This window comes from Maniola hyperantus, chromosome 28, assembly GCF_902806685.2.
Source record: "Maniola hyperantus chromosome 28, iAphHyp1.2, whole genome shotgun sequence".
NCBI lineage: Eukaryota > Metazoa > Arthropoda > Insecta > Lepidoptera > Nymphalidae > Maniola > Maniola hyperantus.
The window spans coordinates 5,513,349-5,536,270 of NC_048563.1; the positions used below are offsets into that span (position 1 = coordinate 5,513,349).

Consider the following 22,922-nt stretch of genomic DNA (forward strand, 5'->3'; position numbering starts at 1 on the left):
TTTTTTATGTATGTTCCCCGATTACTCGAAGACGCCTGGACCGATTTTGATAATTCTTTTTTTGTTTGAAAGGGTATACTTCAAAGTTGGTCCCATTTAAATTTGGTGAAGATCTGATCTGATTCGAAGATAGATACTGGAACTCCTCAACGGATAAGAGTAAATTGCTCGCGATCAGTGTAATAGCTTAGTAAACAGTAGATTTTTAACCAGTCATAGCATAATTCAATGGGACCACTAAAAATTGTAAAATAAATTTTTTTTACAAAAAAAAAAAACCGAATTCGATACACAAACACTAAAAATTGAAAAATAATTTAATTTATTACCGAATATATTATGTATACAAGAGTTAATATAGTTCCATAATAATATTTTTTGGGGTCGGTGCCAATGAGGTGCCATTGTGGAGTCTCATAAAAATATGAAGTCTAGACGATTCGCGCAGCTAAAGCTAATTGACACCGGCACCAAAAAGTATTATTATGGAACTATATTAACTCTTGTATACATAATAATATATTCGGTAATAAATTAAATTATTTTTCAATTTTTAGTGTTTGTGTATCGAAGTCGGTTTTTTTTTTTTGTAATTTTTTTTTATATAATATAAAAAAGCCAAAATTTTTGAATGTGTTTTCAGATCGATCGGCGGACAAAATCAAAATGATCGAAGAGTATCTCAGGGCTACTAAACAATTTAGGGACTACAGCAACCCAGCTCAAGACCCTATATTCTCTGAGGTAACCTAACTTTTATAATATAGTACCTACCACTAGCTTATGCTCGCGACGTCGTCCGCGTTTACTACACAAATTTCAAACCCCTATTTCACCCCCTCGGAGGTTCAATTTTCAAAAATCCTTTCTTAGCAGATGCCTACGTCATAATAGCTATTTGCATGCCAAATTTCAGCCCGATCCGTCCAGTAGTTTGAGCTTTGCGTTGATAGATCAGTCAGTCAGTCAGTCACCTTTTCCTTTTATATATTTAGATTTTGAATCAAATAAACCATTTTGTAAGATCATAAATCCACATAGTAAAGTCTATCTCTAGTCTATAAAACATACAGAAAAATTTATCACTAAAAAATTTATATTTACAAAAAATATACGCCGTCCAAATGGTCATTTATGGACATTGTGCCCAAAACACTGGCGCTATTACCTCGCTATAATAATAAACCATTTGATTTGATTTGATTTCAGGTAGTAGAACTAGACTTGTCCACCGTGGTGACGTCAGTGAGTGGACCAAAGAGACCACAGGACCGGGTCTCCGTGTCTGTTATGAAGAAAGACTTCAAGGACTGCCTTACCAACAAGGTATGTGCATTGGACATTATAACTAGGTGATGCCCGCGTGGATTTAGGTTATTAAAATCCCGTGATTCTTTGATTTTTCGGGATAAAAAGTAGTCTGTGTCCTTCGTCGGGATATCAAGTAACTCTGTACAAAATTATCAAAATCGGTTAAACTGTTGAGTCAATTTCGCAATTTATTAAAAATCTGGCAAGCATTCTAAATGAAACAATCTAAAACGCACACCTTCACACACACACACACACACACACACACACACACACACACACACACACACACACACACACACACACACACACACACACACACACGCACACACGCACAAATACATACACACACGTCACTGGTAGAGATCTCTCATAGAGATAAGTTCTTCCCTGTCCACTTTTGCTCTCTTTTTCTCTTTTCTGTTAATGTTTTTGGTACAAATAAAAAATAAAATAATGAGAAATATTAAAATAAAATAAACAGTGATTTGTCAACTTTTGTCATGACAGTGCTTGTCTTCTTTGTGACAATGTTCACCAGTGACAGCAATCACACACCCAGTGACTGATTGGTGACATGTCTACTGAGAGAGTGACTACTACCATTGACAAATGTTTTCTTGCTTATTTTGTCATGACAGTTCTTGTCTTCTTTGTAACAGCAGTGCTTGTCTTCTTTGTGACAATGTTTACCAGTGACAGCAATCACACACCCAGTGACTGATTGGTGACAAGTCTACTGAGAGAGTGACTACTACCATTGACAAATGATTTCTTGCTTATTTTGTCATGACAGTTCTTGTCTTCTTTGTAACAGCAGTGCTTGTCTTCTTTGTGACAATGTTCACCAGTGACAGAAATCACACACCCAGTGACTGATTGGTGACAAGTCTACTGAGAGAGTGACTACTACCATTGACAAATGTTTTCTTGCTTATTTTGTCATGACAGTTCTTGTCTTCTTTGTAACAGCAGTGCTTGTCTTCTTTGTGACAATGTTTAACAGTGACAGCAATCACACACCCAGTGACTGATTGGTGACAAGTCTACTGAGAGAGTGACTACTACCATTGACAAATGATTTCTTGCTTATTTTGTCATGACAGTTCTTGTCTTCTTTGTAACAGCAGTGCTTGTCTTCTTTGTGACAATGTTCACCAGTGACAGAAATCACACACCCAGTGACTGATTGGTGACAAGTCTACTGAGAGAGTGACTACTACCATTGACAAATGTTTTCTTGCTTATTTTGTCATGACAGTTCTTGTCTTCTTTGTAACAGCAGTGCTTGTCTTCTTTGTGACAATGTTTACCAGTGACAGCAATCACACACCCAGTGACTGATTGGTGACAAGTCTACTGAGAGAGTGACTACTACCATTGACAAATGATTTCTTGCTTATTTTGTCATGACAGTTCTTGTCTTCTTTGTAACAGCAGTGCTTGTCTTCTTTGTGACAATGTTCACCAGTGACAGAAATCACACACCCAGTGACTGATTGGTGACAAGTCTACTGAGAGAGTGACTACTACCATTGACAAATGTTTTCTTGCTTATTTTGTCATGACAGTTCTTGTCTTCTTTGTAACAGCAGTGCTTGTCTTCTTTGTGACTATATTCAGCAGTGATAGCAATCACACACCCAGTGACTGATGAGTGACAAGTCTACTGAGAGAGTGACTACTACCATTGACGAATCTTTTCTCGCTTCTTTTGTCATGACAGTTCTTGTCTTCTTTGTAACAGCAATGCTTGTCTTCTTTGTGACTATATTCACCAGTGACAGAAATCACACACCCAGTGACTGATTAGTGACAAGTCTACTGAGTGAGTGACTACTACCACTGACAAATGTTTTCAATTTCAATTTTCATTTATTGCATTTCCATCATATTAAGTATGTACAAAGTATTATGGATACCCAGTTTGGTGGTTTGGTTGGTGGTTTGGTTTTTAGTAAAACACCATGTATAAAACGTCATGTGTATGAAAGTAAAATGACAAAAATATCTATCAGTAATTACTGTCATACACCCAGTGACAGACATGACATGTGACACTGTCTACGACTGAATGACTGAGTGAATGACTGCTATCACTAAATCATAAGTACACTGCTGAAAACTACACCAAAAATAACATAAGAATAATGGCCGTATAATTATGAAATCCCTGTTAGTGTTTGTAGTGGTAAAAAAAAATTACAGTGGAAAAACAAAACAAGCATGAAGATATCTCTCAGCAATAACCGTCAGATACCCAGTGACAGACATGTGACACTGTCTACTGAGTGACTGACTGGTGTCACTGAAAGAGGACACCCTTGTTAAGAAACCCTGTAGTAAAAAGAGACAAAAGACGCGGTGAAAATATCTTTCAGTAATAACTTTCATACACCCAGTGAGAGAAATATGACACTGTCTACTGAGTGACTGACTGCTGTCACGGAAAGACTAAATAATTATGATATACATGACAGAAAAATTAAAAGCATATCTATATTGTGCAGATAAATATGACAGCATTTATAAAATAACACGACGAATTGTGTCTTATAGTAATAACTGTCATACACCCAGTGACAGAAATATGACAATGTCTACTGAGTGACTGACTGCTATCACTAAAAGACTAAATAGTTGTAATATACATGACATAAAATTAAAAGCTAAAATTAATATGACAGCATTAATAAGATAACACGACGATTGTGTCTTAGAGTAATAACTGTCATACACCCAGTGACAGGAATATGACATTGTCTACTGAGTGACTGACTGCTATCATTGGAAGACTAAATAGTTGTAATATACATGACAGAAAAATTAAAAGCATACCTATATTCTGAAGATAAATATGACACCATTAATAAAATAACACGATGATTATGTCTTAGAGTAATAACTGTCATACACCCAGTGACAGGAATATGACATTGTCTACTGAGTGACTGACTGCTATCATTGGAAGACTAAATAGTTGTAATATACATGACAGAGAAATTAAAAGCATACCTATATTATGAAGATAAATATGACACCAATAATAAAATAACACGATGATTATGTCTTAGATTAATAACTGTCATACACCCAGTGACAGATATATGATACTGTCTACTGAGTGACTGACTGCTATCACTGGAAGACTAAATAGTTGTAATATACATGACAGAATGATTAAAAGGATGACTATTTTGTACATAAATATGACAGCATTAACAAAATAACACGACGATTGTGTCTTAGAGTAATAACTGTCATACACCCAGTGACAGAAATATGACACTGTCTACTGAGTGACTGACCGCTATTACTGGAAGACTAAATAGTTGTAGTGTATATATGACAGAACGATCAAAGTATGACTACTGTCAAGATGAATATGACAGCATTAACAAAATAACACGACGATTGTGTCTTAGAGTAATAACTGTCATACACCCAGTGACAGAAATATGACACTGTCTACTGAGTGACTGACTGCTATTACTGGAAGACTAAATAGTTGTAGTATATATATGACAGAACGATCAAAGTATGACTACTGTCAAGATAAATATGACAGCAATACTAAACTAATACGATGATTGTGTCTTAAAGTAATAACTGTCATACACCCAGTGACAGAAATATGACACTGTCTACTGAGTGACTGACTGCTGTAACTGAAAGACTAAATAGTTATAATATACATGACAGAAAAATTAAAAGCATTCCTATATTGTGAACATAATTATGACAGAAATAATAAAATAACACGATGATTGTGTCTTAAAGTAATAACTGTCATACACCCAGTGACAGAAATATGACACTGTCCACTGAGTGACTGACTGCTATCACTGTAAGACTAAATAGTTGTAATATACAGGACAGAAAAATTAAACGCATACCTATATTGTGAAGATAAATATGAGAGCATTGATAAAATAATACGACGATTGTGTCTTGGAGTAATAACTGTCATACACCCAGTGACACAAATATGACACTGTCTACTGAGTGACTGACTGCTGTCACTAAGAGACTAAATAGTTGTAATATACATGACAGAAGTAAGTATATATGACAGAATGATTAAAATTATGACTTTTGTCCAGATAAATATGACAACAATAATAAAATAACTTGATGATTGTGTCTTTCAGTAATTACTGTCATACACCCAGTGACAGAAATATGACACTGTCTACTGAGTGACTGACTGCTATCACTGAAAGACTATTATGACAGCTGTTTCATCAAAATTAGTATAGCAATAAATATAAGAAAAAAAAATTCATACCTACACTTTCTATTTTTAACCGACTTCAAAAAAGAAGGAGGTTCTCAATTCGTCGGAATCTTTTCAGGGTTCCGTACCTCAAAAGGAAAAGAGGAACCCATATATGATCACTTCGTTGTCTGTCTGTCGTGTCAGTCAAGAATACCTATAAGGTACACTAAGTCTTACTCAAGGAACTTCAAAAGTTACGTTACGTTATTCACTGATAGTTAAAATGCAACTAACCAATTTAGCGTTGTACATCAACCTTTAGAAAGAGATAGCCGTTTCGTAGAGCGTTGTCTCTGTCGTTGAGACCGACAGAACCTCACATAAGTATGAGTGACAGAGACAACGCTCTACGAAACCGCTATCTCTTTCTAAAGGTCGATTATTTCCTGCTGGCTACTGTACTAGGGTCGCAGAAAGTAGAAGGAGATCACTCACTAGTCTTAACTCAAATAACTTCAAACGTTATTTCACTGACTGTTGAAATGCAACTAATCAATTTAACGTTGCGCTTTGCATATTTAAACATAGGTTGAAAAGTGGGGTTTATTTATTAACGTAACAAAATAAATTAATTACTAGGGATAATTTATTATTATTAAGAATAATTAATTAATTAATTAACGATAATCTCGTTCGCTAATAGGTTATTTTGTTAATGGGGGGTTTAAAAGAAGTGCTTTAGGTAATTAGGACAGGTAAGGTGTATTTTTGGGATTATGTAATTATAATAATATTTTTGTTATTGTCTCGGAAGTTATTTTTTGGGTTCCGTATCCGAAAGCTGTAATAGCCTAGTGGTTAGGACGTCCGCCTTCTAATCGGAGGTCGGGGGCTCGATCCCGGGCACGCACCTCTAACTTTTCGGAGTTATGTGCGTTTTATGTAATTAAATATCACTTGCTTTAACGGTGAAGGAAAACATCGTGAGGAAACCTGCATGCCTGAGAGTTCTCCACAATGTTCTCAAAGGTGTGTGAAGTCTACCAATCCGCACATGACCAGCGTGGGTCTACCACGCTGGTCATGTGCGGATTGGCCAAAATCCTCACTCAAAATCAATTCAGATCAATTCTGAGTTTTTTTTTAAACTTATTGATGACTATTGACTAGCGACCCACCCTGGCTTCGCATGGGTGCAATGTAGATACTAATGTGGTGTCATAGAGGTGTCATTGCATCGGAAACTCTCAAATGAGAGGATTTTTTCCGACCTAATTCACATTATTTCAATTTCTCTAGGGATCTCTAATTTTTTGAGAATTGAACCATAGCTATAAACCATCCTCTTGAATCACTCTATCTATTAGTGAAAACCGCATTAAAATCCGTTGCGTAGTTTTAAAGATCTACGTGTTCATACATACATACAGCGGGAAGCGGCTTTATTTTATACTATGTAGAGAAGCCGTTGTCAGTAACAGCTCAACGATTCAGTGAGAGAGCTTTAAGATATATATAACTTAACTTACAAGCTCGATCACCGAATCACTGAATTGTACACTTTCTCTGTCTGCGTCATATTCCTCATCGCTGAGCGTGGTCACCCCTTCCACTCTTCTCGTCTTCTCTACTTACTTTTCTTTGCATAGTATAAAATAAAGTCGATTCCCGCTGTCTGTATGTATGAACGCGTAAATCTTTTAAACTACGCAACGGATTTTAATGCGGTTTTCACTAATAGATAGAGCGATTCAAGAGGAAGGTTTATAGCTATAGTTTAATTCTCAAAAAATTAGAGATCCCTAGAGAAATTGAAATAATGTGAATTAGGTCGGAAAAAATTTCTCTCATTTGAGAGTTTCCGAGGCAAAGACACTTCAATGACACCACATTAGTATCTACATTGCATCCATGCGAAGCCAGGGTGGGTCGCTAGTTATACATAAAATGGTAGTAGTTCTCTTGGGATGATAATTTCTCTTGCGGTGGGTTCCCAGATCCGTGCGTATATAAGAGCGTGAATTGTACTTATAGTTTCTCTCTGCGTCATATTCCTCATCGCTGAGGGTGGTGACCCCTTCCCATTAATCATATAATGGTAGGAGTTCTCTTGAAATGTCGTCATTTTGACGTCAGCCGAAATAAAAATATACCATCAGTTCGAAACTTCAGCTGCTGACGTCACTAAAATGGCGGCCACGCGCATTAGCAATTAGCGGAACTTATATGTTTGTAACATCGATATAAATGACAAGATATGTCCAAGCGAACAAAATTTTTCACGGTTTTGGCACCAAATAAATCAGCGCCACCTCTTAGATACTAATGAACGACCTGTTTGAAATCCAGACGTCACTGAGGTTGCATTGGTGCTAAATAAACATTTTAGGACCAATGAGTCGGTGCCATTTTGCTTGTTCAATGGCCCTGTCCTTACGAAGTCAATATGGTCAATGGTTTGTAACTATTGTGTGTATTGCACTTTTTACTATCACTATATATCACTTTATATTACATACTATATTATGTAGGTGCGTTCTTTCTTGATATATAACAAAAGAAGTCGTTATCTAATGTGGTCAATTTGTTAAACCACAATTATTTGTATGTTGTAGTTGTATGTCGATTCTGACAATACTTAAAAAACCCTGATATGATTTTGACTGATATAACCCGCCCCGGCTTCGTTTGAGCGTAATTGTCGAAAATACATGAGAGGGTGGAATTTAAGTCTCAATAGCTGAACGGGTAAAAGAGTGGACTGAAAACCGAAAGGTCGACGGTTCAAACCCCGCCCGTTGCACTATTGTCGTACCTACTCCTAGCACAAGCTTGACGCTTAGTTGGAGAGGAAAGGGGAGTATTAGTCATTTAACATGGCTAATATTATTTTTAAAAAATGTAGATACTAGCTGATGCCCGCGACTTTGTCCGCGTGGTTTTTTTAAAAACCCAGTGCAAGGCACATAGTTCCTAAAACCGATAGACGTTGGGGTCTCAAGGTGCTGGAATGGCGACCTCGAACCGGAAGATGCAGCGTTGGAAGACCCCCCCACTAGGTGGACGGACGACATCAGACGAGTTGCAGGGAGCCGCTGGATTGCGGCGGCGCAAGACCGTGGCGTGTGGAAGTCCCTACAAGAGACTTATGTCCAGCAGTGGACGTCTTCTCTCTCTTCTGGAGAGAAGGAAAAGAGTAAAAGACAAGAATGTTGCTGTGTTGTAGGCTGAAAGGCGGGTACACGGTCAACAACAAGACAGCAGGGGTGTCCATGAGGATTTTCCCCCTGCTGTATAAAAAAAAAAAGCAGTGGACGTCTATCGGTTGATGATGATGATGATACATACATAGACTGCTAATATCATAAGCCTTCCTTTTTGCTTTGCCATTAGACGTGTAAAAAGTAGACGTTAATGGTTTGACGTGTTTGTAACATTTGGAAGGTAACATAAAATTGAAAATTCGATAATAATTAATTATTGCTATCTATCTTGCGGTGTCAAATAACTGTATTGGAAATAATTATTATCGTTAGAATATTTTTATCATTAACTAGCTGACTCGCCCCGGCTTCGCTCGGGTGGAGTTTAGAAAATGAAGGAGGAGAGGTTGAATTAAATTTTTGTCTCCGTAAGAACCATCCCCGTACTTCAAGGAATATTATAAAAAAAGAATTGGCGAAATCGGTTCAGCTGTTCTCGAGATTTGCGATGACCAACACATTTAGTGATTCATTTTTATATTATAGAAGACTAGCTTATGCCCGCGACTTCGTCCGCGTGGACTACACAAATTTCAAACCCCTAATTCACCCCCTTAGGGGTTGAATTTTCAAAAATCCTTTCTTAGCGGATGCCTACGTCATAATAGCTATCTGCATGCCAAATTTCAGCCCGATCCGTCCAGTAGTTTGAGCTGTGCGTTGATAGATCAGTCAGTCATTCAGTCAGTCGGTCAGTCGGTCAGTCACCCTTTTCTTTTATATATTTAGACTAGCTTATACCCGCGACTTCGTCCGCGTGGACTACACAAATTTCAACCCCCTATTTTTACCCCCTAGAGGTTGAATTTTCTAGAATCGCCGTCAACCCATCGCCGGCTCACTACCGAGCACGAGTCTCTCAGAATGGGAAAGGTCATAACGCTTAGCCAAGTGTGGATTGGCAGACATTCACACATGTTCTCAAACATTATGGAGAACTCTGAGGCATGCAGAATTTGGAATTTTATAATTTCTAAATTTCTGGTCTGGTGGTCCTCCATTTTCTAAACTCCATCCGAGCGAAGCCGGGGCGAGTCAGCTAGTTAATGATAAAAATATTCTAACGATAATAATTATTTCCAATACAGTTATTTGACACCGCAAGATAGATAGCAATAATTAATTATTATCGAATTTTTAATTTTATGTTACCTTCCAAATGTTACAAACACGTCAAACCATTAATGTCTATTTTTTACACGTCTAATGGCCCCGATTCTCTAGTCTCTCTCTAAACTAAATTTAAAGTCCTTTTCTTTTTACTAATGCTAAAAAAGGAACGGAACATGACTTTCACATTTAAAGACTCTAAATTTTAGTGCACAATACAAATTTAAACAGTAGGTTCGCGAGTGCGTGCTAAAATCACGGGTTTTACCATCTAAAAATTAAATTTAGAAATGTCACACAGCTTCTGTCCTTTTCATATTACAATAGTAAGAAGAGGGTGCGAATACTCTAAAATTAGGTTGTGCTTAGAATCGGTGCCAATGGCAAAGCAAAAAGGAAGGCTTATGATATTAGCAGTCTATGTATGTATCATCATCATCATTAACCGATAGACGTCCACTGCTGGACATAAGTCTCTAGTAGGGACTTCCACACACCACGGTCTTGCGCCGCCGCAATCCAGCGGCTCCCTGCGACTCGTCTGATGTCGTCCGTCCACCTAGTGGGGGGGGTCTTCAAACGCTGCGTCTTCCGGTGCGAGGTCGCCATTCCAGCACCTTGAGACCCCAACGTCTATCGGTTTTAGGAACTATGTGCCTTGCACTGGGTTTTTAAAAAACCTAATTCCACGCGGACGAAGTCACGGGCATCAGGTAGTATCTAATATTAGCCATGTTAAATGACTTATATTCGCCTTTCCTCTCCAACTAAGCGTCAGGCTTGTGCTAGGAGTAGGTACGACAATAGTGCAACGGGCGGGGTTTGAACCGGCGGCCTTTCGGTTTTCAGTCTAATCTTTTACCCGTTCAGCTATTGAGGCTTAAATTCCACCCTCTCATGTATTTTAGACAATTACGCTCAAACGAAGCCGGGGCGGGTTATATCAGTCAAAATCATATCAGGGTTTTTTAAGTATTGTCAGAATCGACATACAACTCGCTTGTGGTGGTCAGGCATCTTGATGTGCCAAAAAGTACACGCTTAGATTATGATTCAGGATTTTTTAAGAAATTCTTTTACAATAACCTTGTTCTTTACGAAAACAACAAAAAATCGGCCAAATCGGTTGATTTGTTCTCAAGTGATGATCTTACATACATGCGGCAATTGATTTATGTACTTAAATTTACCTAGTTACAATAATTAAAGTTTTCTTCTTTGTGGGAATTGTTTTATCTCTGGTAACATTAAGAAACGTCAGAATTCCACGGAATTAAAAATCAGACTATAGGCTATTAAATTGTACTTATTATAATGCCTAATCATTAATTATATTACTAGAATAATTATCAAAAAGAATCACTTTACTTGATTTTATAAGCACTTGTCGTTTCGTGCCCATTAATTAAGTTAATTTACAATGTCGCTAATTTATTAATTAGTTAGGATACGTCATACAATAGGGGTTTATTTGTGTAATTCACGAGGACGAAGTCGCAGGCATAAGCTAATCCATACTAATATTATAAATGCGAAAGTGTGTCTGTCTGTCTGCTAGCTTTTCACGGCTCAATCGTTCAACCGATTTTGATGAAAAGAGATTGCCCATTTTCTTAGGAGCTTTGCCCCCCCCCCCCCCCCCCCCCCCCCCTAATTTAATGGTTATAATTTTATTTTGTAGACAAATAATTAACTCTTTATATTCTGCAAACGATTTCTATTTATTCACCCTGGTTATAAAGAAATCTTATTTTTTATATTGCTGATATTGAGGTTATATTTAATTAATACTTCTTCAAAATAAATGCATGTTTACGATTCTTACTGTAATTGTGGATATTTTCAATAATAGAGTGAAAAAAAGTCGTTATAAAACATAATCGTAAAAAAATAACACATTTAAAAAAAAAAAAATTTAAGTTTTGACACGACGCTACAAAAGAGGGCCCGTTCACGGGCGATCTCCTTTGGTACAGAGTTAGCTTATATCCCGGGGAAGGACATAGGCTACTTTTCATCCCGGAAAATTGATGAGTTCCCACGGGATTTTTAAAAACCTAAATCCACGCGTACGAAGTCGCGGGCATAAGCTAGTAATATTATAATCGTGTGACAAAAAAAAACTTACCAGATGTTTTTTTTTTCGAAAATTACACTAACACGAAATATTGAATACTAAAATAAAAAGTACTTACTCTTTAATAAATAACTAATTAAACACTACAGTGGTAACTGTACGTGAGGTTTTATCGATTCGTTTATATTGTAACTGAAATTCACAATGTCAGCCATTTCTAGTTCCTGAATATTATGTAGGTATCACGATCAACCCATCACCGGCTCACTACAGAGCACGGTCTCCTCTCAGAGTGAGAAGGGATGCGGGAAGGGATGAGAAGGGTGCGGATTAGTAGACTTCGCACACCTTTGAAAACATTATGGAGAACTCTCAGGCATGCAGGTTTCCTCACGATGTTTTCCTTCACTGTTAAAGCAAGTGATATTTTATTGCTTTAAACGCACATAACTTGGAAAAGTTAGAGGTGCGTGCCCGGGATCGAACCCCCGACCTCCGATTAGAAGGCGGACGTCCTACTCCTAACCACTAGGCTATCACAGCGAGTCCCGAGCTCGCTTCGCTCGCTCATGCATCATGTCGATCTTATTTTTGAAGTTGCCCTGTTTGGATTTCTAGTAGCTCTTTAGTTTTATATTTTACGCGTGGCTTCGGTAAGTTTATAAATTTACGAAAATGCGTAAAATGATACAATTTATCTCTCGTTTATAATCCTTCGAAGGTTTATAAATTTCCTAAAAAAAATTAGGAAATTTATAAACTTACGGTTCTTGTTATCTTCCGGTGACATATATAAATAAATAAAATAAAATAAAAATATTTTATTTATTTATTTTATTTTATGTAACGGGTAGGTACATACCACGATTAATTTTTGTTTTTATTTGTCGATATTTCAACCCAATTGCACGGGACGTGGTCACGACGGGACGTGGTCACGACGGGACGTGGTCCCGGTAAAAATCCCGTGGGAACTCTTTGATTTTCCGGGGTAAAAATAGCCTACGTCACTCTGCAGGTCTTTATCTATTCCCATGCAAAAAAAAAATCACGTCAATCCGTTGCACCGTTGCGACATGATTGAAGGACAAACCAACAAACAAACACACTTTCGCATTTATAATATGTGTAGTAATAATATGAAAAGTATGGATACGTAATCACGCATGTACTTGTATGCACCTATTTTTAGGGTTCCGTACTCGAAGGGTACCAACCCTACCCTATTACTAAGCCTCCGCTGTCCGTCCGTCGGTCCCTCCGTCGTCTGTCAGCGGGCTGTATCTCATGAACCTTGATAGGTAGAAAGTTGCAATTTTTACAGACTATTTCTCTTGCCGCTTTATCAACAAAAAAAATGAAATAGGCCGATATGAATTTGCAACTTTCATTGTAAAATCACTATACCAAGTGGGTTTCATATACCACTATCTATATCTAAATATATAAAAGGAAAAGGTGACTGACTGACTGACTGACTGATCTATCAACGCACAGCTCAAACTACTGGACGGATCGGGCTGAAATTTGGCATGCAGATAGCTATTACGACGTAGGCATCCGCTAAGAAAGGATTTTTAAAAATTCAACTCCTAAGGGGGTGAAATAGGGGTTTGAAATTTTGTAGTCCACGCGGACGTAGTCGCGAGCATAAGCTAGTTTCATATAAAAGGGCTTTACCTGTACATTCTAAAACTGAGTTTCATTTCTTTTTATGCATCATAGTTTTTGATTTATCGTGCAAAATGTCGAAAAAATACGACTGTAGTACGGAACACTCGGAGCGTGAGCCTGACTCGTACTTGCGCGGTTTTATAATATTTCCTCACACAACAAGGTCAACAATTAATGCATTGACAGCAGATTCTATAGTGTGTGTCAATTTTGCTTACACACGCAATTTGTACCACGACCTTTGGTGAAAGAAAGAATGTTATTTCCGTGTTATTTTTGTAGAATGCATGTCACGATCATTTAAAAACTTGGTTAAACAAAACGCGAGGCGGAAGCGACTCGATTGCAATTCCTAAATATTAAAAAACTTTAAAAAAATCGGCCAACTGCGAGTCAGACTCGCGCATTGAGGGTTCCGTACTACAATCGTATTTTATCGAGATTTTGCACGATAAATCAAAAACTATTATGCCTAAAAATAAATAAAAATCTGTTTTAGAATGTACAAGTGAAGCCCTTTCATATGATACCCCACTTGGTATGGGAATTTTACTTTAAAAGTTGAAAATAGCAATATTTGTTCATGACCACAATTTAATTTAATTTAATTTTTTTGTGTGATATAACCACAAATTCACGGTTTTCAGATTTTTCCCCTAATACCAGCTATAAGACCCACCTACCTACCAAATTTCATGATTCTAGGTCAACGGGAAGTACCCTGTAGGTTTCTTGACAGACAGACAGACAACAAAGTGATCCTATAAGGGTTCTGTTTTTCCTTTTGAGGTACGGAACCCTAAAAGTGTGGTAATAAATAAAGAATCCGAACGGCATTCCGAACAAGATATGATAAGACCTAACCAATGTTAGGTCCAATGTTAGACGGCGGTGTCCGGTGCTCATAGAAACAACCACAAAGTTTGATAGACACCCCTTTTTAGGGATCCGTACCTCAAAAGGGAAAACGGAACCCTTATAGGATCACTTTGTTTTCTGTCTGTCTGTCAAGAAACCTAAAGGGTACTTCCCGTTGACCTAGAATCATGAAATTTGGCAGGTAGGTAGATCTTATAGCTGACATTCGGGGAAAAATCTGAAAACCGTGAATTTAGGGTTAGATCACACAAAAAAAATTAAATTGTGGTCATGAACTAATAGTTAGTATTTTCATATTTCGAAGTAAGATAACTATATCAAGTGGGGTATCATATGAAAGGTCTTCACCTGTACATTCTAAAACAGATTTTTATTTATTTTTAAGTATCATTTTTTGAATTATCGTGTTTAAATTGTCGAAAAAATACGACTGTAGTACGGAACCCTCATTGCGTGAGCCTGACTCGACTTGGCCACGGGTCCTAGAGACATGATATTTGGAGGGTGTGTTCTTTGTAAAGAGTAGGTATCCACTAAGAAAGGATTTTTCGAAATTCCACCCCTGAGTGGGTTAAATGGGGATTTGAAATTTATGTATTCCAAGCGGACGAAGTCGCGAGTATAAGCTAGTCTACAAAAACGATTGTATTGAGTTTGGTATTGATTGTGTTCTTAAATCTTTGTTTTCGTCTTCCACAGGTGGGCTTCAAAGGCTACGGTCTGTCACCAGCACAGCTAGCAACGTCAGGCAGTTTCTCGTTCAGCGATGGGAAGACTTACTCTATAACGCACGGATCTGTCATCATCGCCGCCATCACCTCCTGTACCAATACCTCCAACCCCAGCGTCATGCTTGGTGCCGGTGAGTGAATTTACCTAAATTTTCCCATTATTTCCCAATTTTTCCCATGACGATTTTAAGCTTTTTAAATCCACAGCATCATGATCGAAGCTACGACGTAATTTTACCTTTTTTTCCACGAATAATTTCCCAATTTCTCGCAAGCTTTTTTCACTTTCACAGAACCCTAGCATCATGATCGAAGCTAAAGAGTGATTTACCGCATTTTCCCTGAATTTCTCATCTTTTCCTCAAGTTTCCCACTACATTAACAAGTCTACCATCATTTTTCCTGAATTTTTAAACTCTTTTCCTAAGTCATAATTATTATTTTCTTTTGTCCCTAGGCATGCTAGCGAAGAAGGCGGTGGAAAACGGCCTCTCAGTGTTGCCTTACATCAAGACTTCCCTGTCGCCTGGCTCAGGGGTTGTCACTTATTACTTAAGGGTAAGTCCTTTTTCAGCTAAGCTGTGATAGCCTAGTGGTTAGGACGTCCGCCTCCTAATCGGGGGTTCGATCCCGGGCACGCACCTCTAACTTTTCCGAGTTACGTGCGTTTTAAGTAATTAAATATCACTTGCTTTAATAGTGAAGAAAAATCTGTGAGGAATCCTGCATGCCTGAGAGTTCTCCATAATGCTGTCAATGGTGTGTGAAGTCTGCCGATCCGCATTTGGCCAGCGTAGTGGGCTATGGCCAAAACCCTTCGCATTCGAGAGGAGACCTGTCCTCTGTAGTGAGCCGGTCATTGGTTGATCATGATGATGAAGTTTTTTCTGAATGGTGGAGAGAGCTATGCTTGGAGTTTCTCTACGTGATCAAATCAGAAATGAGGAGATCCGTAGGAGAACTAGAGTAACCGACATAGCTCAACGGGTTGCGAAGCTGAAGTGGCAATGGTTAAAAAAAGAAAGAAATAAAGAAAAAAAAAACTTTTTATTTGATCACAATGAGCCTTAAAAGTAATTACAATAATCTATCCTTATATTATGTAACAACTAGCTTATGCCCGCGACTTCGTCCGCGCGGACTAGGTACACAAATTTCACCCCCGTAGGGGTTGAATTTCCAAAAATCCTGTCTTAGCGGATGCCTATGTCATAATAGCTATCTGCATGCCAAATTTCCGTCCAGTAGTTTGAGCTGTGCGTTGATAAATCAGTCAGTCAGTCAGCCACGTTTTCCTTTTATATATTTAGATTCAGGTATAGCACTGACAGCAATCTCACCTGGTAGTAAGTGATGATGCGGTCTAAGATGGAAGCGGGATAATCTGGAAGGGGTGTGGCAGTTTATATACATAAATTTTAGTTTAATAAATTCTTATTGAAGTTTATATCCTAAAGCACTTATCTTATCTTTTATCTTATCCTTTTTTTTTTAAATATTACAATAAAACTTAAAGCTAGCCTTATCTAATTACTATATAAATCATGACCGCGTGGAATGGTGCCAAGAATACTGGCTGCATTTCCGCGCTGGACAGCCAGGCTGATCCGTTGCGCAAAAAATGAGCCAGCCCTTCTGTCACCAGATGAGGCTATTAAACGCGGTGAAATGTCTCGAAAAATTTTTTTAGCACTAAGACTCCATGGCCCCAGGGTCTCCACGGCAAACGGCACAAAAATGTAACTCTCTATAAGAGAGGCATACTTGCGCCGCTTGCCGTCTTCAGCTGTTTCTGCTGCGGCTCCCGGTCTTGATGCTGTCTCCCTGATATGACACGAGGCCAATGTGTCAACGCAAGTTGCGTCCCACATCTTATCTTATCTAAATAGTAGATTAATAATGGTCGTTGTAAATAATTTATTTTTAATTTTAAGTATAATTATTGTTAATAGGTATAAGATAGATTTGAGTACACTGTCGCATTAGGACTCCCCTGTAAGGAAAGTGCACGTTATGGTATAATAATAAATAAAAAAATAAAATAAAATAAAATAAAAAATCTTTTCAGGAGTCCGGGGTGGTTCCGTACCTGGAGAAGCTGGGCTTCGACATAGTCGGCTACGGGTGCATGACTTGTATTGGCAACTCGGGACCCATAGATGATAACATCGCCAATACCATCGAAAAGGTAATATAAGACTATCTATCTATCTATCTATCTATCTATCTATTTTTATTCATTTATTTATTTATTTAGATACAAGTTAGCCCTTGCCTGCAATCTCACCTGGTGGTAAGTGATGATGCAGCCTAAGATGATAGCGGGCTAACCTGGAAGGGGTATGGCAGTTTTTATTAAACCCATACCCCTTTGGTTTCTACACGGCATCGTGCCGGAACGCTAAATCGCTTGGCGGCACGGCTTTGCCGGTAGGGTGGTAACTAGCCACGGCCGAAGCCTCCCACCAGACTAGACCAGAAATTTAGAAATTATAAAATTCCAAACCCCTGCCAGGAATCGAACCTGGGACCTCCCACTATTAAGACCACAGCGCTCACCACTGCGCCAGGGAGGTCGTCTAAAATCTATCTATCTATCTATCTATAAGTCCCGCAAATTGCTATTGCGCTGGAACCATGTCTCGTTAACATCGAAATTACGTCATTTTGACGTCAGCTGAAATAAAAATTATACCATCAGCTCGAAACTTCAGTACTGACTGATTTAACTAGTGCTGACGTCACTAAAATGGCGACCACGCGCATTAGCAATTTGCGGGACTTATACCAATAACATAGTAAATAAATAAATAAATAAATATTTTCTTGCAGAAATTACTGTGATTACTAGGTATTTTAGAAAACCGGCCAAGTGCGAGTTAGACTCGCGCATTGAGGGTTCGGTACTACAGTCGTATTTTTTCGACATTCTGTACGATAATTCAAAAACTATGATGCATAAAAATAAATAAAAATCTGTTTTAGAATGTACAGGTGAAGACCTTTCATATGATACCCCACTTGATATAGTTATCTTACTTTGAAAGTTGAAAATGCTAATTATCTGTTCATGAACATATTTTAATTTTTTTTGTGTGATGTAACCACAAATTCACAGTTTTCAGATTTTTCCCCTAATGTCAGCTATAAGACCTACCTACCTGCCAAAGTTTATGATTCTAGATCAACAGGAAGTATCCTATAGGTTTCTTGACGGACAGACAGACAATGAAATAATCCTATAAGTTTTTTTTTTTTTAAAGAATATTAGCCATATTAAAATGACTAATATTCCCCTTTCCTCTCCAACTAAGCGTCAAGCTCGTGCTAGGAGTAGGTACGACAATAGTGCAACGGGCGGGATTTGAACCGTCGACCTTTCGGTTTTCAGTCCACTCCTATACCGGTTGAGCTATTGAGGCTCAAAAAATTGAGGTTTCTTTTTCCTTTTGATACAGAACCCTAAAAATGTGTGACAGAGACAGAATACTTTCCTGCTCCCAGATGTTTCTTAACATCTCACTATCTCTTTCTTCTCTTCTAATTGATCTTCTCTGTTCTTCTAGAACGAGCTGGTCTGCTGCGGGGTTCTGTCAGGCAACAGGAACTTTGAGGGCCGCATCCATCCCAACACTAGGGCCAACTACCTGGCTTCACCTTTGTTAGTCATAGCATATGCCTTGGCTGGTACTGTTGACATTGACTTTGAGACGGAACCACTGGGTGAGTGCTACATTCCCTCACTCTCATAACAAACCGGCTCGTTGGAAAGCCTGGAGCACCGCAGAGACGTTAGCTCTCTATGCGTATTCTATCGCCTGTATGATGGGGAGTGCTCTGAGGAGCTTTTTGACCTCATTCCACCCTCTTTTTTCTACAACCGCACCGCGCGCCACCGTAAGGAATTTCACCCTCACCATCTGGGTGTCTGCTGCACCTCGGCCGTCCGCTGCGCCAGATCCTTCTTTCCACGCACGTGCTAACTGTGGAACCAACTCCCATCGGCGGTGTTCCCACTAGATTACAACATGGGGTTATTCAAGGGGCGGACCAACTAATTCCTAAAAGGCCGGCAACGCATCGGCAGTTCCTCTGGTGCTGCAAATGTTCATGGGCGGCGGTAATCACTTAACATCAGGTGACCCGCCTGCTCGTTTGCTCGCTATATCTATTAAAAAAAAAAAAAAAAAAACTTTTTGTCATAATAAATGGGTATTTTACTACTTTTGATTTTGATCAATATTATTACTTTATTATAAACTAGTGTAAAAATAATGAGCGTCAAATGTACTAACATTTGACGCCTACCAGTGACGTCGAAGCCTCGACGTGTTGTTAGAAGTTCCCTAACTGTCGTGAACTGTGGCCGTGCTCAGTAGTGAGCCGGCGACGGGTTGATGGTGACAGCAAATGTTTGGTCCAGGCAAACGCGCGGATGGGTCTCCAGTGTTCCTGCGCGAGATCTGGCCCACCAGAGCTGAGATACAGGAGGTTGAGAACAAGTACGTCATTCCCGGCATGTTCAAGGAGGTAAGTACACTTTCCTAACAGGAAAAGCTGACTGACTGACTGATCTATCAACATCATCATCATCAACCGATAGACGTCCACTGCTGGACATAGGTCTCTTGTAGGGACCACACGCCACGGTCTTGCGCCGCCGTCATCCAGCGGAAGACGCAGCGTTGGAAGACCCCCCCACTAGGTCGACGGACGACAGCAGACGAGTCGCAGGGTCGTCGTTCCCGGCATGTTCAAGGAGGTATGTACACTTTTCTAAAAGGAAAAGCTGACTGACTGACTGATCTATCAACATAATCATCATCAACCAATAGACGTCCACTGCTGGACATAGGTCTCTTGTAGGGACCACACGCCACGGTCTTGCGCCGCCGCCATCCAGCGGAAGACGCAGCGTTGGAAGACCCCCCACTAGGTCGACGGACGACAGCAGACGAGTCGCAGGGTCGTCATTCCCGGCATGTTCAAGGAGGTATGTACACTTTTCTAAAAGGAAAAGCTGACTGACTGACTGATCTATCAACATCATCATCATCAACCAATAGACGTCCACTGCTGGACATAGGTCTCTTGTAGGGACCACGACAGCGACATCTTTTTGCAGTTATCGAAACTACTTTCAAAGGCCCATATTACAATGCAGCTCGGGCGCGATCCCAGGAGACGCGGGTTCGATTCCTGCCGGTTCGCAATTTTTGATGTGTATTTAAAATTATTTAGAAAATTTCCTTCAAGTGTAGGTGAAACACTATAAAAAATTATAAAAATTTAGTGCCAATTAGTAGAATACTACCTAAACACTATCCAATACCAATAACCATTTGTTTTTGTCTTATAAAAATAAAAGATTTTTCAAATCAGCAATGTATAACGTGCAAAACTCGGGGCCAATGCCCTACTTACGACGCGACATTGGCCCCGCGACACATCTATGCAACGTTCGTTGACCTCTACCGTCTTTTCTTTTCTATCTTCGTTTTTGCTAGCGTTTTAATTACACCTTATATTTTGCACATTTTCATTTTTGTCTTTTGGTGTACAATGAAGCATATTTCATTCATTCATTCATTCATTACATTATACCTGTACAGGTATACGAGAAGATAGAAGAAGGCTCAGCTACATGGCAGGCGTTGGATGTGCCTAAAGGGAAGCTGTACGGATGGGATCCTGAATCCACTTACATCAAGAGACCGCCGTTCTTTGACGGCATGACTAAGGTGAGTGAATAAAACAAATTGGCGCTGATTTTGTTGTTTTTAGCTTAAGATAAGTTTATTAATAAGATAAGTTTATTAATTGCAAAATTGGATGTACATAGGTTCTTAAAAATATAAAAGTCCAATTACAATCTGCCATCAATGGCGCGCAATTTTACAATAGTGTCAGTTACACATTTAGTTACTATTAACATAGGTACTAAAAAATAAAAAATAAATTTAAAATATGATGTCATAGAAAACCTAAAATAGTCTTATTAAGTGCATGTTAATTATAATTTAATAATAAATTAATTACATTGATGAAATTAATTACTTAATCATCTCGAAATTAAGCCTTACGTACGAAGTCATCCACTGCATAAAAAATTTTTTCTTGCAACCATTTTTTTAATTTATGACAGAATTGTTTAAATGGAAGCATTTTAATCTCCATCGGCAATTTGTTAAAAAAATTTATGCACATAGAGTAACAATTTTTTTGGTATAATGATGTTTTGGAGATCCTATCAGACACTAATTTATCTTGATTTCTCAATCCTCTTTTTCCAACATTATCATGCAGAGTTTTGAAACAATGAAAGTTCGTTTTGACAAACTTTGCAATTTCTAAAATGTACATACATGGAAGTGGCAATATTCCATGTTTTTGAAAGACAGGCTTACATGATTCATAACTAAATTTAGAGTATCTGCATCCTCTTCTTTTTAATATTACTAAAAAAGGACGGAACAAGAATTTTACATTTAAAGACTCAAAATTTTAGTGCACGCTACAAATTTAAACGATGCGCTCGCGACTGGCCGCTAAACTCACAAGGTTTGACGGCTCTAAATTAAACTTAAAACTGTCAAACTGACTGTCCTTTTCATGCTATATTTATTAGTAAGAGGATGCGAATGCTCTATAATTTAATTGTGCTCAGAATCATTAGCATTATTAATTATTTATTTAAAAACAAGTATTACATATCATCCTATGAGCCTCAATAGCTCAACCGGTAAGGGAGTAGACTGAAAACCGAAAGGTCGCTGGCTCAAACCCCGCCCGTTGCACTATTGTCGTACCTACTCCTAGCACAAGCCTGACGCTTAGTTGGAGAGGAAAGGGGAATATTAGTCATTTAACATGGCTAATATTCTTAAAAAATCATCATCATCATCAACTGATGATGATGATGATGATGACCGAAACGTATTCATTATAATAATGTTTTCTTTCAGGACTTACCACCAATCCGTAACATCGAGAACGCTCGTTGTCTTCTCCTACTGGGTGACTCTGTGACCACAGACCACATCTCGCCCGCTGGATCCATCGCCAGGAACTCTCCTGCCGCCAGGTTCCTTGCTGACAGAGGGTGCGTTGACCCGCGAGCGAAGCAAGCGCGAAATTTTCCTACTTATCATCAAAATCAACCCATCACCGGCTCTCTACAGAGCACGGGTCTCCTCTCAGAGTGAGAAGGGGTTTAGGGTAGTCCACCACGCTGGCCATGTGCGGATTGGTAGACTTCACACATCTTTGAGAACTTTATGGAGAACTCTCAGGCATGCAGGTTTCTTCACAATGTTTTCCTTCACCGATAAAGCAAGTGATATTTAATTACCGCACCGCGCGCCACCGTAAGCAATTTCACCCTCACCACCTGGGTGTCTGGTGCACTTCGACCGTCCGCTGCGCCAGATCCTTCCACGCACATGCTAACTGTGGAACCAACTCCCATCGGCGGTGTTCCCACTACATTACAACATGGGGTTATTCAAGGGGCGGACCAACAAATTCCTAAAAGGCCGGCAACGCATCGGCGGTTCCTCTGGTGCTGCAAATGTTCATGGGCGGCGGCAATCACTTAACATCAGGTGACCCGCCTGCTCGCTTGCTCGCTATATCTATTAAAAAAAAAAAAAAAATTA

General features: G+C 38.9%; 1 protein-coding gene across 1 annotated transcript in view; it reads left to right on the top strand.

Moving 5' to 3' along the window:
* Window positions 1-22,922, top strand: part of LOC117995222 (cytoplasmic aconitate hydratase-like) — a 48,262-nt gene that overhangs the window by 13,268 nt on the left and 12,072 nt on the right. Inside the window, exons 10-18 of the mRNA XM_069508180.1 lie at window positions 644-744; window positions 1,210-1,326; window positions 15,233-15,395; window positions 15,722-15,822; window positions 17,333-17,452; window positions 18,831-18,987; window positions 19,688-19,794; window positions 20,877-21,005; window positions 22,230-22,366. Coding sequence (XP_069364281.1) covers window positions 644-744; window positions 1,210-1,326; window positions 15,233-15,395; window positions 15,722-15,822; window positions 17,333-17,452; window positions 18,831-18,987; window positions 19,688-19,794; window positions 20,877-21,005; window positions 22,230-22,366 — 1,132 coding nt within the window. The remainder of the gene's footprint in view (window positions 1-643; window positions 745-1,209; window positions 1,327-15,232; window positions 15,396-15,721; window positions 15,823-17,332; window positions 17,453-18,830; window positions 18,988-19,687; window positions 19,795-20,876; window positions 21,006-22,229; window positions 22,367-22,922) is intronic.